This window comes from Petromyzon marinus, unplaced genomic scaffold (assembly GCF_048934315.1).
Source record: "Petromyzon marinus isolate PM22_M1 ecotype Great Lakes invasive population unplaced genomic scaffold, UKy_Petmar_22M1.pri1.0 PM_Scaffold_26, whole genome shotgun sequence".
Classification (NCBI taxonomy): Eukaryota; Metazoa; Chordata; class Hyperoartia; order Petromyzontiformes; family Petromyzontidae; genus Petromyzon; species Petromyzon marinus.
Genome location: NW_027423235.1, coordinates 222,150 through 239,416, shown reverse-complemented (window position 1 = coordinate 239,416; position 17,267 = coordinate 222,150). Strand labels below are relative to the sequence as shown.

The 17,267-nt window shown below is 46.7% G+C and overlaps 1 protein-coding gene across 1 annotated transcript; it reads right to left on the bottom strand.

The window, feature by feature from the left end:
• Positions 1 to 6,008: 6,008 nt before the first annotated feature.
• On the bottom strand, positions 6,009 to 11,000 carry LOC142923058 (exosome complex exonuclease RRP44-like). Its single transcript, XM_076063997.1, has 4 exons — positions 10,995 to 11,000; positions 10,772 to 10,936; positions 9,376 to 9,534; positions 6,009 to 6,197 (listed from the first exon to the last, which is right to left on the bottom strand). Exons 1-4 carry the CDS (start codon positions 10,998 to 11,000, stop codon positions 6,009 to 6,011), a joined length of 519 nt encoding a protein of 172 aa, XP_075920112.1.
• Positions 11,001 to 17,267: the final 6,267 nt, after the last annotated feature.

Below are 17,267 nucleotides of genomic sequence, written 5' to 3'. Positions count from 1 at the left end.
GAATCTTAATATAAGACACTTCACAAACTCAGATATTTGAGTTGAACATGCAGAGCTCGTTAAGTCAATCCACTGCTGGATGAGGGCCACCCCCATGTCATGCGAGTCGTGGGGTGGTTTTACCGTACTAAACCGTGGTGGTCAGTACGCGCTGGCAAAGGTGGGGGAGCACAGACATGGGAGCATTAAGTAGAGTAAAACAATTTATGTCACTGCATTGTCCTCTATTGCCCACAATGTAGCCCCGCAGCAGCCTGTAACACTCCAATCTAGAAGGATGTTATTAACCAGGTAAAACCTTAACTTCTTTATTGTTGCCTTCATTTCCGCATCTCCAGCTTCTTCAGCCTCCCACTCCCAGCCCCGCTCACTTCCCCCCCACCCCCCCCGGCATTTTGCCGTGCTCGCCCCTTTAATCCCTCTAGCAGCACCCCACTTCCCCTATCCCACACCCCCCTCTCTATCTCTCCCCCCTTGCTCCCCCCCACTCTCTTACCTATATAGCCTGTTACAACAGCCCTTTTTTGCCCACTTCAGCAATTGTTTCTGGCTGTGGTTGTCCCACCAGAAGAAGGACGCTTGTGTTGCGCCCGAAATGTCGTGATTTAATTTAGTTGTTATTTTATTTTATAGTTTTACCTACGTGACTTTACTGAAAAAAAAACAAAGAGTATGAATCCTGTAACACTTGTTTGTGCATGGTATTCACCCAAGCCTCATGCATCATGGGGTCAAAAAAACCTACAGGTGCAGCTTTGCAATTGCTTGCTCAAGCCACTGCTGGAAGGGGGCTCCCATAAGAGGGGGCCCCTCTAGAGATACACCCTTTTACAGTCCCTCTCAATGTATTTTAGCCTACTCTTCCACGCTGGCCGGATGTCTTAGAAGACACGGGAGTAACCACACTTTACCGCGCCACAGGCGACCTGCCGATCGACTAAATGTGGTGCACCCATTAATACTGCTCAGCGCTCCAGAGGCGGTGGAGGGGATGAGGATCTTGAAAATGAGTTACCCGTTTTGAATGCGCCTCTGCTTGAGGATCTTGGCCAGGGAGTTGAGGCCACGCAAGCTGCTGGTGACCGGGTCCTTCCGCCCGGCGTCGTCCATCATTAGCTGAGCCTCTGTGTACGTTAGAGACGCCTGCGGGGATACGATGAACACACCACGGGTGAACCATGGGGTCCTCGCAATTACACAATGCCCACGCCTGATCCAAGCCCAAGCCAGAACTCAACAGATGTCTACGTGGCGCCCGATGACCACTGAGGGTTATGCTCACCCAAAGACAGTAACATTTATATTTTTTGAATTCTCAAAGCTGGAATTTAACCAAATTTAGTGCAATGTAATTTGGTGGTCTTTTGTGCAGTGAGTTTAACACGTAGGCTTTCGTGACCAATATCATCCATAATACAGGTTTTTTGGGTTAGATTGTGTAAATACATAAATGTGTCGTTAAACCCGCCACCACCCGACACAGCCGACTAGTAAGGGTTGTCACATAAACAGAACGTGGCCAATTCGTCACTGGTACAACACACCGGTGTGCTGTACTCGTGACGAATTGGCATGTTCTGTGTTTTGTGCAGTGATTGTTGACTGGACAGAGACCATCAACTCACTACTTTCATGTCCTACCTCGCACCTCCGATTAGCACAGTTGGCTACATACGGTGCAAAAGAAGTTCAACATACATACTACCACTTGTGAACCCGGTTCATCTCGCTCCACTTGTGAACCCAGAGGTGCAAGCTCAACGCTCTGACCTCTCAGCCATCCGGAAACCTCAACTGCACTAACATAGCAAGGCACTGATACAATAAACGTGAAAGCAAACGAGAGTTTTACAAAAACTGAACGTCTGTGGGGGGGGGGAGGGAATCACCTTGGAATTGATGATGCTCTTGGTAAAACGTGTGCTCACGATCTCAGCCTTTGGAGTCATCTCCCATATGCACGAGAACGCCAGCCTGCACGCGCATAGCACATGCACCGTCGCCATTCACCGTCGAGTGGCGGAGTCGTCGACATTGGAGTGGTGCAGGGTGTTCACTCAGGAAAGCCTCGCAAAGTCTCGAGACTCTTTTTCAGGAGGGTCTTGCCAAGTTTTTGGTAGTCGAGTCATTCTTTCAGCAGCGGGATGTTTGGCCAAATACCGGTTTGGGTTGTTACAAATTACTCAACTGGAATATATACGTAGCAACCATTGTTCGACTGCAAAAGCTTTGCAGTACCACGCATCATGGGATTACATGTGCACCTGGCAACAACGCACGTTAGCTGCTGAGTATGGGTTGCAATGTGCGCACTCGCGAGTTCACAGTTGTTGGTGCATCTCACCGGTCGACGTTGGATCTCAAGGAACACAGGTTTGAGCTCAATAACTCTGGCACCATATCAATCCTCTGCAGGTGCAAAAACACATAAACGCAACCACTTCTCTATCAATAAACACAATCTGGCAAATACATATGCACCAACTCAACGAGTGTTTTGCAAGCAAACCCACACATGATTAAATCACCTGCATGTAACTGTTCAGCAAGGGGATGTTTTCGCGAATGCCAGTTAAGATTGTATGGGTTTTATTTAGAGGAAATCTGATTAATCCAGAGGAAACCCATTCACTAACAGGGGGGAGAACAAACAAAACAGCAAGCAAAAAGGCACAAGAGTTGAGTAATCAAACCCAGCGTCTCCTTGCTGCAAGGCACGAGTGTTACACTGCGCCGATAGCCTGTCGCTCATGATGTGACGGTACATCATATGATAAGAAATCCACAAAAATCACCTCGTTTAATACATCATGAGAGATATTTATCATTGTTGTTATTCATACGGTAAGTACTGAAAAGCACACAAAAAAATGTGGTGAAAATGTCAACTACAATTACAGTTGTGGGGAAACTGGTACCGCGATGATCATTACATCATAATATTTTACATCATGTCGTAAAGTTAAGAATGAAAGGATGAAATCGGCGGGTTGTAAAACACTTGATATTGTGGCAAGAAGAAATCCACATCTCACCTTCTCACACAGGTAAACTGTGGTACCACGCAGAGATGCCTCCTCATCCAAGGCATTCCCCGGCCGGATAAAGTAGCTCACATCGGCGATGTGTACCCCAACCTAGAACACACATTAATACACCGTCACCACCCTCACATGCATGGATGTGTAATGACAGGGTGATACCTGCCGGCCTGTAAGGGTAATTAAGGTTATAGCTGCATTACATAATGCCTTATTATGAAGGGGCGTATCTGGGGTAAAGGTCAACGGCGGAGTCAGTCGAGAAGCTCCGGGAACCATCCCGAAGGGCCTAGAAGGTTCTAGAATGGGGGCGTGGCCAGAGGTGGAGCTTGGCCACTCCAGGCAGATATAAAGAGCACCGAATCAGAACTTCGGGGCTGTTAGCGTGGGGTCTGGGTCCTGGTTGCGTCGCTACCGTCGTCATCTCTTCGTCTTCGACCACGTGGCTGGTTCTTCTGCAAGAGCAGCTCTGTCTCCGCCGCTACGCTCGTCAACCAACCAGCGTAGCTACGCAGGACGGAGATGGGCTGCGTGTTTGTACAGCCTAGGTGTAGCCGCGTTACGAAGTGTATCGCCCTGTGTGCTTCTAATAAATAAGACGCCTTCTACTAGACGTCTGTCGGAAGTTGCTCACTACACATGCATGCATAACCTCCACCATAGCCACTCCAACCAAAGCACAATAATGTGAAATGAAATGCACACCCATTACCACCTGGTGCATTCATTGTGAACCAGGCATTCGGCCAGTGACGTGGACACTTAGGCCAGTGGAGTCTTAGCTATGGCTTGGCTCAGGCTTGGCTCTCGCGCAACATGCATTGAGATTATTTCTATTATTTTGGCTGCTATAAATGTCCAAATGATGGGCCACTTTGTTCAGCTATTCATTTGTGGCCAGGTCACTAATCAAAAATAAATCAATACCTCAGTGGGCTTTGCCTGGTAGGATGGGGATGGTTTCGTTGTATTTGTTTGTGTTTGGGTTATTTGTTTGTCTTTCTTGTACTTTGCACTACTATTATGTTTTGTACTGTTTGTTGTTGTAACGTTCTTACCCGCCTCTACTGGACATGTGAAAAATAGCTTTATAGCTCATCGGATTCCTCCAGTATAAATATTCTGATTCTAATTCTCAATAAGCCACATCAAAGCAATGCTTAAAACCCGAGCTGCCTCTAAGCATGGTTCCAGCCCTGAGCCTCTGTGTCCCTTGTGCCTCCTCGTATATCCCTGCATGCTCCCAGCCACGCTCAGAATTTCTGTGAGCTGAGCGTGAGCCAAGGCACAGCTGAGCCACTCATGCTTCTTTGGAGGCAACGGAGCAGATCAAGCCAGAACCGAGCCATGTTGAAGTCAGTCCTGAGCCGAGCAGAGACCAAGAATACGGGCACTAAGGCAACAATGTTTGGAAACTTAAAAACAGGAATATTGTCCACCCCTTTGTCAATCCACTGCAGGATGAGGGCTTCTCCATGCCGTAATGGGTCGCGATTGTCATTTGACCTTGCTTTGTTACGATGGTCAATGCAGGTGGTGAAGGGGAGAACTTGGGCAGTTTTTTTAGATATCACTCTGTACCGGTGTTAGCCATGACTGGAACTAAACCAGCTTGACAGGATGAATGTGCAGTGCACTTATCATTGTGTCATTAAACTCCCCTTGTCACCTCCGCTAGCATTGACAAAACCATGAAAGGAATAGGCACGAATTACCCCGACCGTGACCACGATTACCACCACCAAATGAATACCTCGGCGTTCCCATTGTCGAGCGGTTTGCAGTGTTGGGCATCGTCGATGTCTGTGCAGCCTGGAGGATCCACACTGCAGATGGACAACACACGGAGGTCCTCCCTGCCAGCCTGGTCCTTGTACGGGACACACACAGCACCAGGTTCAACAAAACGCTGCCTTACAACAAACAAAACACAGGGTGAGCCATACATGGGTAAACCAACTTCATTCTAATGGCGTTCTAGCTTCTCAATAGGCGACTGAATATTTTGAAAGTACAGTCCATTCTCCTATAACTCCGCGTGTTTTCATATCGTGAATTAGATATAATGCGATGAATGCATTAGGGAACACATTTTTTTCATAACATGGATGCGAATTGGATAAAAGGCGATCGAGTGAACAGAACTGCGTTGTGCGAGGCAGAATAAGCGGTTGTACGGTTGCCTCGGTGTAGCATCACACAAGGTGGGATGCTTCTGGATGCTTCTAGATGCTACTCACGTACCCGAAGTCTTTGTTAAGCCTGCGTACGCATCTCACGTGTTATCGCGGACTGTGCTTTACCCTATCTTATTTATTATGCGATTTTTCCACAATTCGGTGTTCTTCAGGAACGCAAGTACAGCGTTATAGGAAAAAAGTCTGTAGTCCCCTTGCTCCATTCATTTCTGTACTGGACCATCTCCACGGCTACTGCAGAGTCCTCCACATCCTGGCTCACGACTTTGATCCGCATCTCTCGAGGCCTGCCTCTCGGGTCTCCGCCCTGGTGCTTCCATAAGTCCGTCGCCTTCCTTCCTCCGATGTGAATTTCCTCTCTTCTTACGATGATGTGTCCGAGCCATCGACTTTCTTTCAGGTCGACGGCTTTTCTATATACGGTCTGCGGTAAAGGTGTAGAGCCCCGTGGCTTCTCGTTCATGCCAGTGCAGCGGAAGGACCTCGACTGGAGGGAGAGCTCCAGAGAGGTCCTCTAGAAGGTATTCTACGCAGGCCAAACATCTTGAAACTATTGAGGTTTGACAGCACGATGATGATGATGGGGGCTGTTTTCGCATTTGTCTATTGTCGGGGGCCTATACGTCGGGGGCCACACGTCATGGGCCACACCAAAGGCCACCCAGGGGCCACCAGTGGCCCGTGGGCCTTGTAATAAAGAACATTGAAGTAAAGGATTCTCACATGCACGACCAAGCACACCAACACACCGCAGGCGTAAGAATTGAACTCAATCGATGATTTGACATATCGTCACACGTCTCATGCGTACCTCTGCTGTGATGCTGAACGTGGGAGGGGGCAGGCATGCAAGTACGACATGGCTGAAGGGCTGGTGTGGCACGTCGTGCTCCAGCAGCAGCACCTCCGTCTCCGTCTCCTTATCCCCACATTCGCCCAGAGAGCGCACAAAATGGCCCTGCACAAGCACACCGACGATTAGCACGGTTGTCTACGTATGGTACGGAAGAAGTTCAACATGCATATGCACATACGTGGCCAATCGTCACCGGTATCCCTTTTCCACTGGTACAATGGAACCCAGACAGTGCAGATCTCTCGAAGTGTCTGTGGTCACCCACTGGCTTTTTGCCGTGTCGAACCAGAACCAAACCGTAGTATGCTGGCCCCACAAGGCATCCAAATATATCCGGGGGCCGAGCAGGGCCAGGGGCGGGGCTAGCGACACGTTAATTGTGTGACGGCAGTCAGTACACCGCGGGGACGTGGCACCACAGCGTCATCTGCACGTGCCTAGCCTTGTTCAAAGCATTGACCGTCCATGGCATGGATCCGCTTTTGCAGTGGATAAACAACCTGCAGCCTACTAAACCGTGCCAGCCATGGTGTCGCTCGGTTGTGCAGTGGCAAATAGGTATGAAAAGCACAACCACAATGCCAACCTTGTACCTAACGTACATTATGTAGAATATTAACCGACATCTGTTTAAACAAAGATACAACCCAAAGAATACATCTTAACAATATATTTAACTTTTCACCAATTTTGTTTCTCATTGTGTTAATGGTATCGCACAAGACAAGCAATCTATACAAACCCTTCGTGGTCAAGGACGACCCACAGGAGCAGACATAACAGAGCTACTTCTAAGATCCATTGAAGTGAAATGCAGTCCAAATTGTAGGGGGGCAGTGCTTTTCCAACCACTCTGCCAATCAAAGTAATGTTCATCACATGGCAGTCAAACGCAGTAGTTTTCTCAGAGATGGAAATCAAACAATCGAAGTGCACGACCAAATTTAATATCGTTTTTGGTGCAGTTATTGGTGACTGGGCTGAGACCACCGATGGCTGGCTGCGACATTGCTCTCAGGGGCCTGGGTCACATCGCTGCAGACGTAGCAAGATCTGAAATCGCTGCAACCCTCAAAAACGCTAAGATGCCAGCTAGCAACCTCAGCAAAGATGAGCGACGATGGTAGTTATACAAAAATAAAAAGAGATCCCACCAACAGCCTCGTCACACAAACCAACAAAATAATTTCTGATTCAACCGCATTAATTGATCAATCTAAACAGTTTTCGTTGAAACCTTCTGCTGCCAGGCCACCAAGATTATACGGCTTACCAAAAATACATAAAGTAGATACACCCCTTCGTCCCATAGTCTCTACTATCGGCTCCCCCACCTACAAACTAGCTCGTTTTTTGTCTGAAATCCTGCGTCCTTTCACTGGAAAGACCACCTCTGTGGTACAAAATTCGACTCACCTGGTATCGACAATCAAGGGTATTTCCCTGTCCCCAGACGACCTGCTTATCAGTTTTGATGTAGTTTCCTTATTCACCAAGGTTCCTGTACCTGACACCATTGCAATCATTGAAGACTTGGTTCATCAAGGACTAAACACTGAGGTACCCCCCCTGGTGAGACACTGTTTAACCAATACATACTTCACTTGGAATGGAACTTTCTACAAACAAACTGAGGGCACCCCAATGGGCTCCCCCCTTTCTCCAGTTATAGCTAACATTTTCATGGAGAAATTTGAGATTGACGCCATCCAGACTGCCACTCTGCGCCCAACCTTATGGAAGAGGTACGTGATGACACTTTTGTCATCTGGCCACATGGCCGGCTTGCTCTAGACCAATTCTTCGACCACATCAATTTCATACACCCAGCCATCAGATTTACCATGGAAGTCGAAATAGATGGCAAGATACCTTTTTTGGATGTCCTAATTAAAAAGAGACCTGATGGTTCAATGAGCCACTCTGTCTACAGGAAAGCTACCCATACGGATGCTTATCTGAAACCGGATTCCCACCACCATCCATCACAGAAGAATTCTCTCATCAAGACTCTGTATCATAGAGCCCAATGCATATCCGACCAGGAACACATAAGCAGTGAACTCAAGCACGTACACCAAGCTCTTAGGGCTAATGGTTACTCCGACTATACAATCCGCAAAGCTATCACTCAAACCATGAAGAAGAACCCTCTTGAGGAGCCTTTCAAAACCATCACTTTACCCTACATTGCGGGGGTCACAAAAAAGATCTCCAAAATCCTAAATAAACACAAGATCCAGGTCCGTTTCAACACATTACATAAAATCCGTGATCTGGTTCCGTCTGTAAAAGATGTGATTCCGGACATACAATACCCTGGTGTCTACAAACTAAGTTGCCTCTGTGGTAGTAGTTACATTGGAGAAACCAAACGCCATGTCTCGGACCGCATTCGTGAACACAAAGCAGACCTTAAACACGGTAGGACCAACACCTCGGCCGTGGCAGATCATTGTTCTAATTCAGTAGGCTCACATGCCATTGACTTTTCCAAGACAGAGGTTCTTTGTAAGCCATCTGGCTTCCATGAGAGATTCGTTCATGAGGCTATCCACATATACAAGCACAGAGACAATTTCAACCGAGAAGATGGATTCTATCTTAGCAATCATTGGAAAGATTTGATAAACCATTTCAGGTCTTAATTGATTGTTCACGCTTACAGTGGCTTTCAGACAGCATACATTATAAAAAATTGTCTCCCCCCTCCTCTTTTCAGAATATAGATGGGCTAGTCCTAAATAAACTGCCAAATCGTTGCGCGTGGCGCTAACGTTTTTATAAATAAATAAATGCGCCGTTTAAAAATAAATTTATGCAAACCAACACACCTGAAGACGACCGTTTGAGTTATGGTCGAAACGTCGTGAGAATTTTTTTATTGTTTTATATATTTTATTATTTTGTTGTTTCCCTTCAACGTGACTTTACCGAAAAAAAACTAAGAATATGAATTACTGCAGTCACGAAAGCTTTAAATCAAAATTTATATTAAAACTATTTAAAAACTATAAACTAAATAACTTTACCAGGTAAGGACCCTGAGAGCTCTATAGCTCTTTTTAAGTGACCTGGCCACAAATGATCGTTCAGTGAAGTATCTTATCACATTTGAAATTGATAGCAGCCACATACTCTAAGTGCATGTCAGATTGTAACTGTGGAGGGAAAAGCCGGAGGACCTGGAGAAAAATCCATGCGACCACGGGGAGAGAGACACGCACACTGCAGGTGTCTGGGTTTGATTTTGGTTCGGCAGTGTTGACGCTCCACTCACCACATCCTCTTCATTCTCTTCTGCAACGTCCCCTGCGACGCCCTCATCGTGCAGGACCAGCGAGGAGGGGGCAACCCAGCGCTCCTCGGGGAACATCTCCACGCACACGATGTCGTCGTGCATCACGCGGTTTAAATGCTGCAGGCCCTGGATCAACACCTGCACGCAGACAAAAAAGATCCCCCGTATAGTCTTAACAGACCGCTGGGCAAAGTGCTGTTAGAGAGCAGCATATACAGTAAAACCTTGGATTGCGAGTAACTTGGTCTGCGAGTGTTTTACAAGACAAGCAAAATTTTTAATGAATATTAATTTGATAAACGAGCGAGGGTCTTGCAATACGAGCAGCTTTGTACTGCCGAGCATCACGTGATCACAACTGATATACGAGTGCTTTGATATACGAGTGCTTTGGATTACAAACACGTTTCCGGAACGAATTATGCTCGCAATCCAAGGTTTTACTGTACAAGAGTTTTAATACCACGAATAAACAATTTAAAATGTAGGACTATGAGCCCATGAATCTTCTGAAACCAATGTTTTTCAGTAACATATGTTCAAGTAGGGCAATTTCTAGACTGGGTTTTTTTTTTTCCAACAAAGGGCCAATGTACCTAATTGTTATTTAACGTTACATTTTGGAGGTGGAAATAGACCATTCATTTTGTTAACAAAATAGTCACAACCATCATTAGACCTCCTTTGCCAGTACCAAAATATAATAGGGTTTTCCCCCTTTTTTCTGGCAACAAAACTGAAACCTCTTACAAGGAATCAGGTGTGCATTAACCACAATACTTGTGGTCAAAATGCAAACAAAAACACACTGATAATATTTGCAATATATGCGTACGCCTTTTGGCGTCCTCTGGTCTCGCACCAATTGGGTCGAGGCTCAAAAGAAAGCCGTCCCTGGTGTGGAGCAATCAGTCTCAAGGACAATGCATATATTATCATAGTGCGTTTTTTGTTTGCATTTTGACCACAAGTATTGTGGTTAATGCACACATGATTCCTTGTAAAAGGTTTCAGTTTTGTTGCCAGAAAAAAGGGAAAAACCCTATTATTAAAGTAGTCACAATTAACGTATATACTGTGGTTGTGGTGGCATAGCTATCGAGTGTGCAGGCAGTGCAACTGCACCAGGACCCACAGGCCGGGGGGGCAGGAGCCAGACTACGACACCTACGTAGGGTGCAAAAGACGTTCAAAATACAAATATTTTAGCCCAGTAGCTCTTAACCTTTACTGCAGCCTTGCAGTAAAGGTTAAGAGCTACTGCTCATGCCAAGAACGCTATGCTACTGCTTCATTATAAATTTGTTTTTAAAACTCACACAGATACGATCGAACAGCATTGTTCCTTCCAGACGCAGGCTTGTGAAACGTGTACCTCTTTATCACTGTCACCGTCCCCTCGCACCCTCAGAGTCCCCTCCAGGTAATTCTCACGACTCGCAAGGAAGGTTCCCTGGACAAACCGGCCGGAGCGCACACCTTGCTGCAGCTGGGACAGCGGGAGATGTTCGGGGAAGATTACCCGGGACTCCACCACATCCTGCACACGTACACAGCACACGCACGGCACATGCACGCGTCAACAACAATTTTGCAACCGCCATCACGTAACGAGACGAAGGATCCAGTCTGATTTATCTCAGATCAGTACGGCCATCCGTGTAAGAGAACGTTCCACAAAAGCGGATGTGATAGAACTACCTCTAGAGTTTCACCCTTCCGTCTCTGCTTTTTGCTAAATATGCCACGTTATAAATCTAGGATTTATTTGATTGATTGACCATTGCTGGTGAGGATGAGACGCTCTAAAAGGGAGCTGTTTAACACGTATTCTCTTGCGACCAATATTATCCATAATAAAGGTTTTTTGGGTAAGAGCGCGTAAATGTGTGTAGTTAACCCGGTACAGCCAATTAGTAAGGTTTGTTACGTAAAACAAAACATGTCAATTAGTTACTACAGCAGCACGCCAGTGTATTGGAGAGTAAACCCACAACACTTACAAATCGAGTATATCGTTTCCCTGGCGATTACAACCAGTGAAACGTCGTACTCAGCGCAAGGCAAGTGTCCCTTTCTTCAGTGAGGCAGCTGGATGCAACGCGGAAGTGAGGGGTCGGACAAGGATACAGGCCCGCACCATAAATATGAAGGGGGGGGGGGCAGAGCTGATGCACGCATACGGAGTCTCACCTGCTCCGAGGCCAGTGCCAGACGGTCAATCAACTCAGGGTTGTCCAGCAAGCTGCGCACGTATTCCTCCACTGGGGGTACACAGACACGCGCAGATAAACGCAGACATTATAATTGGCGACACGATTTACCAGACGATTTAGAGTGCCACCCAAAATGTAAATTTGTTACTTTTCAAGTCATGCCTGCTGGATTTATTAATTTTCCTGTTTAACTGAAGCACTGTTTAACAAGAGGCACTACAGACTTGATTCAAAGCTTTCGTGACTGCAGGAATTACTCTTTGTTTTTTTTTTCGGTAAAGTTACGTATAATTAAGAAATAATAAAATAACATAATAGCGTACGACGTTTCGGTTGCAACACAAGCAGCCATCATCAGGTACAGAAGAGCTAAATTTACGAGAGAGAGGAAACATAACCCCAGATGTATATACATACACAAGTAGGGGGGAACTAACACAGATACAACAGGGGACACAGAGAGAGAAGCATACCAAACAAACAGGGTTTAGCAAAATTTGGAAACCATATAAAGCAACACAGACGGTCGGTCAAAACACAATTAACGCATAGTCTGGTTGATTACGCTATTTCAAAGATTGCTAAATTGCAAGTTAAGTATGAAATTTAAAATACAGACCGCGCACACACACATAGACATCCAAGTAGAGCGAACCAGCACAGACACGCACACAGTGAAGTCGCCTTAAATAGGCAGAGAACGTAAGGCTGAGAGACAATGAGACAATTTAGCATGAGGTATGCATGGAGCAAAGGGGGTGCAGCAGCACACACTCGGAAACACCAAGGCCCACACACAGGCAGAGACAGCACAGAGACACAAATCCAAGCCAAGACACAAAGGCAGATACACAAGCAGAGACAACACAAAGACACAAACCTCATACCTCCCCGTAGAGGTAGTTCAGACTTGATTCGAAGCTTTCGTGACTGCAGGAATTACTCTTTGGTTTTTTCGGTAAAGTCACGTATAAATAAGAAATAATAAAATAACAAAATAGCGTACGACGTTTCGATTGCAACACAAGCAGCCATCATCAGGTACAGAAGAGCTAAATTTACGAGAGAGAGGAAACACATAACCACAGATGTATATAAAGACACCCACGTAGGGGGGAACTAACACAGATACAACAGGGGACCTGGCTGCGAGGAAATTGCTGGTAACGCATCGACACATCACCAAAATTTGCGACTTTGGGCTGGAACGGGACGTCCACACTGACCCCAAATACGTGAAGGGCAATGTGAGTCCTAACCTTACTTAGCATCATCAGCATCATTATCAGTATCGCCCATGTCATCACCATCATCGGGATAGAAGGCCCATCACTTTAATTGTACTCAATGTTTTTATTTTATTTTGCACAGCCCCTAAGAAAAAAAAGAGTGGGGGGTGCTGCTACACACGGTGGTGCAATGCCCCCCCCCCCCACCCTAGACTTGCAATCTAGAGGTCGGTAATTGGATTCAATCTCTCTGCTCTGCCAACAGTTTAAAATATGGGGCAATTTCACAAATCGCATTCCTCCTCCCCCCCCCCCCACCATGTGGTACACGGGGTAACTCTGGCCCAGAATAACCTGTGGTGGTGACCACCAGGCTAACTACACTAATTACAACATGACTAGCTACGACAGACCGGGACCACAGCTCGGGTCCAGGTTCACGTGTTGGAGACTCGGTAGAACGTAGACGCAGACAAAGGTTTCTTCAAGATGAACAACAACGCCAGTCCCTCTGGGGGACCCAGCTTATATTCTCTGTGGTGTGGCTGGCTCCGCCCTTGGCCACGACCACCTTCTAGAAAACTCGAGCAGCAGGATCTGGACCCCGACCACGTGACCACCCCTAGCCCCCACTTGGGGCCCCTTTGTAGACTTAACCGGTCACGTGTCCTCTCGGGTCAACCAGAGTGCCATGGCCTTTAGTAACCCCTTTCATACGGCCGGCATTCCCACACCCTATCCTGTCGGGCTGGTACTGCACGCCAAGCGTGATGCCATCCAGCTGATCAATCAGCACTGACCGAGCCCCTCTAGGGCCGGTACTACACCCACACCAGAGTGGTATCCGCGATGTCAATACACCACACGCAGTGCCTCTCTCGGCCCGGCACTACACAGTGACATCCCGTGATGTCATTACACATTCAACCCTTCAGGGTAGTGGAGGGCTAGATGACGCTAATTTGGCCAAGTGAATATGTGGCCTCACGCAAAAAACGTATGACGAATCGCGAAGCATCGCCCTGAACTGAATTTACTGAACGTATTGTTGTTGTGCTTGTGGCCATGCGGTCATGTCCGTTAGGTGCCTCTGCCTGTAAAGTGGATGTCTCCAGAAAGAATGTTCCATGGGCTCTACAAGGTGCAGAGCGACGTGTGGTCATACGGCGTGCTACTGTGAGAAATCTTATATTTTGCTGAGACAAACTTTCACTTGCCACAAACATTTGGGGCCCTAAGTACAGAACATGCTCACAACAGACTATTTTAGTCTTAGCTTACACTATTATTTTTAATTGCATAAAGTTGTTGCGTGCTTGGGCTCCAGATGCCGAAATTACCTTTTGAAAAACGGCTACCAGTCTCATCAGATCTCAGAAGTTAAGCTTGCAGCGCCCAGCCCTGATGGTAACCCGGGGATACAAATTAATGTGGAGAAACAAATGATTGCTTGTGACGACCAAGACAACCCCTGTCCTCCCAAGGACAGGCCTCACTGATTCCGAAGACTTTTATTTTCAGGAGGGTCCTTCCGAGTTTTTTGCAGGAGTAGGGAGGCGATGTTGCTGCTGTGCAGTGCCGGAGAGTAAGCTCATGTAGTCGGTCCACCCTGTCGTCTCTCCTACCATCGGGACAGGACGGTCGCAATAGCGATCAGAAACACCCTCTACGTCACAACACCGCCAGTCAATTTCTCAATCCGGAGGTCAGCTCAAATCTGTATTGTGGGCGTTCCCATGTACTCTACTGTGTACGTGGGGCTCTGGGTCCAATCCCCTGATCACCATTGCATTCACTTAAATAATAAATTATCCTGGCTACCCAGAGAAAATAAGAGTGCACAATTATACGTGTGATTCATCACAGGCGAGCTCACATCGGCTACACTTACAGCTTAGGGCCTCGCATTAAGAGAGGTGGGAGGGCTCCAAATACGAAACAAGAAATGGACACGAAGTTTCGAAGTTTTAACAATTGTTTAAAAAATAAAGATCGGTGAGAAAAAAAGACTCTCCAAAGCAGTTATTTTCATTTTGCTGACAAAAATATACAGGCATTCATAGAAGGGGCCTCTTAAACTTGACAATGGCATAGGGCCCCAGCAATGCCATCATCCGCCTCTGCTGCCGAGTGTCATCCCAATGAAGTAATTTGCAGGTAACTTTAGCATTGGGATGCTTGGCCAATACTCAGTTACATTGTGATTGTGTGTTTTCAAGCTATGTGAGCAAACTGGATAACCCATACAGAACAAAGGGGAGAACGTAGACAACTCCGCAAAGTGCCAGTCGGATAATTAACCAAGGCCCTTCTTGTTGCGAGGGTCAAAGATCACCGCTGCACCACCCTGACACCTGAAACGATAATAGTTCGCTTATAATTTTTTCGTTATTTTAGTGTGTACATTTACACGCGATAATCACATCTCATCTCAAGCATTTGAAAAGGGCACCCTCAGTGGCAACTGTTCTCTGTGTGACACACGGTTATTCAGCACCTAACCTGCAAGCAGGTCAGGTGCTGTTTGCTGCGAGCAATCCCAATTGAGTGAGTCGCAGTGAAGTTTTTTTTTAGATGCCAATTTTCGCCTGTGATGCTGACACACGATGGCCATACTTTATTTTAAATAATGTCTTGGGATCGTTTTTATTTTTTTACATTGAATTTTAGTGAGTAAATCACGAGCCCGTTACAGTGCGCCACGGGACTGCACGTCATTCGAGTGGTGCATTCACAATGCAACCGGACCATTTATTAGGGGGGGCTGACGCGAAGGGGGGAGTGAGGCCCGCGCCCCCCCATAAACTGGGGGGGGGGGAGAGGGGGGCATTGTGACAGGCGTAGAGTTGTAGTTGTAATCTGCTCCACGTTTGTCTTGATAAAGGAGCCCTGTGCAACCTGCTCGGTGTGTGACGTGCGTGCTCCTTGGTTTGACGTGCGTGCTCCTCGGTGTAACGTGTGTACCGCTCGGTGTGTGATGTGTGTGGGTGTAGGAGAGGCCCCTTACCCTGGCGCCTGGCAGTCGATGACAAGTTCTACCGCTTGATCTGCGATGGCTACTGCATGCAGCCACCCCCCTACTGTCCACCACAAGTGTAAGCCGCCCCCCCATACCTCCCACACCAGGTTTTATCCACTGTTGGACTGATGCGTTTCTATTGTGGATGCAGGTAGCTGACGGAGGAGAGTGCGAAGTGTTTGTTCTGGGATATTCTTTGATTTTAATTGTAGTGATTCAATAAATTGATTGAACAATTGCTTAAGGGTGAATTACGTGATGTGTTATTGGCAGTGATTTGTGCTGGCTGGTTCAGTCTCGTTGACACGGACATTATGAACCCTCTTAGTCTGGAATGTCCTACTTCCAGCCGTACGTGCTGTTGCGACCCACAGACTCCTCACATACAATGAGGGAAAAAAGTATTCGATCCCCTGCTGATTTTGTACGTTTGCCCACTGACAAAGAAATTATCAGTCTATAATTTTAATGGTAGGTTTATTTGAATAGTGAGAGACAGAATAACAACAAAAAAATCAAGAAAAATGCATGTCAAAAATGTTATAAATTGATTTGCATTTTAATGAGGGAAATAAGTATTTGACCCCTCTGCACTTGGTGGCAAAACCCTTGTTGGCAATCACAGAGGTCAGACGTTTCATGTTGTCCACCAGGTTTGCACACATCTCAGGAGGGATTTTGTCCCACTCCTCTTTGCAGATCTTCTCCAAGTCATTAAGGTTTCGAGGGTGACGTTTGGCAACTCGAACCTTCAGCTCCCTCCACAGATTTTCTATGGGATTAAGGTCTGGAGACTGGCTAGGCTACTCCAGGACCTTAATGTGCTTCTTCTTGAGCCACTCCTTTGTTGCCTTGGCCGTGTGTTTTGGGTTATTGTCATGCTGGAATACCCATCCACGACCCATTTTCAATGTCCTGGCTGAGGGAAGGAGGTTCTCACCCAAGATTTGACTATACATGGCCCCGTCCATCGTCCCTTTGATGCAGGAGCAGACATAACAGAGCTACTTCTAAGATCCATTGAAGTGAAATGCAGTCCAAATTGTAGGGGGGCAGTGCTTTTCCAACCACTCTGCCAATCAAAGTAATGTTCATCACATGGCAGTCAAACGCAGTAGTTTTCTCAGAGATGGAAATCAAACAATCGAAGTGCACGACCAAATTTAATATCGTTTTTGGTGCAGTTATTGGTGACTGGGCTGAGACTATCAACTTACAACACCTTAATAACCTAGGTTGAATCACAGGTGAGTTTGCCATGCTTTCAAACAAAAAAATATCACAGTGGTGCCACTTCATCCACCCTGACTTCCAATTCACCGTGTCACCGTTCGTGTTTTGGGTTCGACGGCTTGCATACAGAGCCGCGTGGCCGCGCATCAAGTGACAGAAGGATGAGCCCGACGT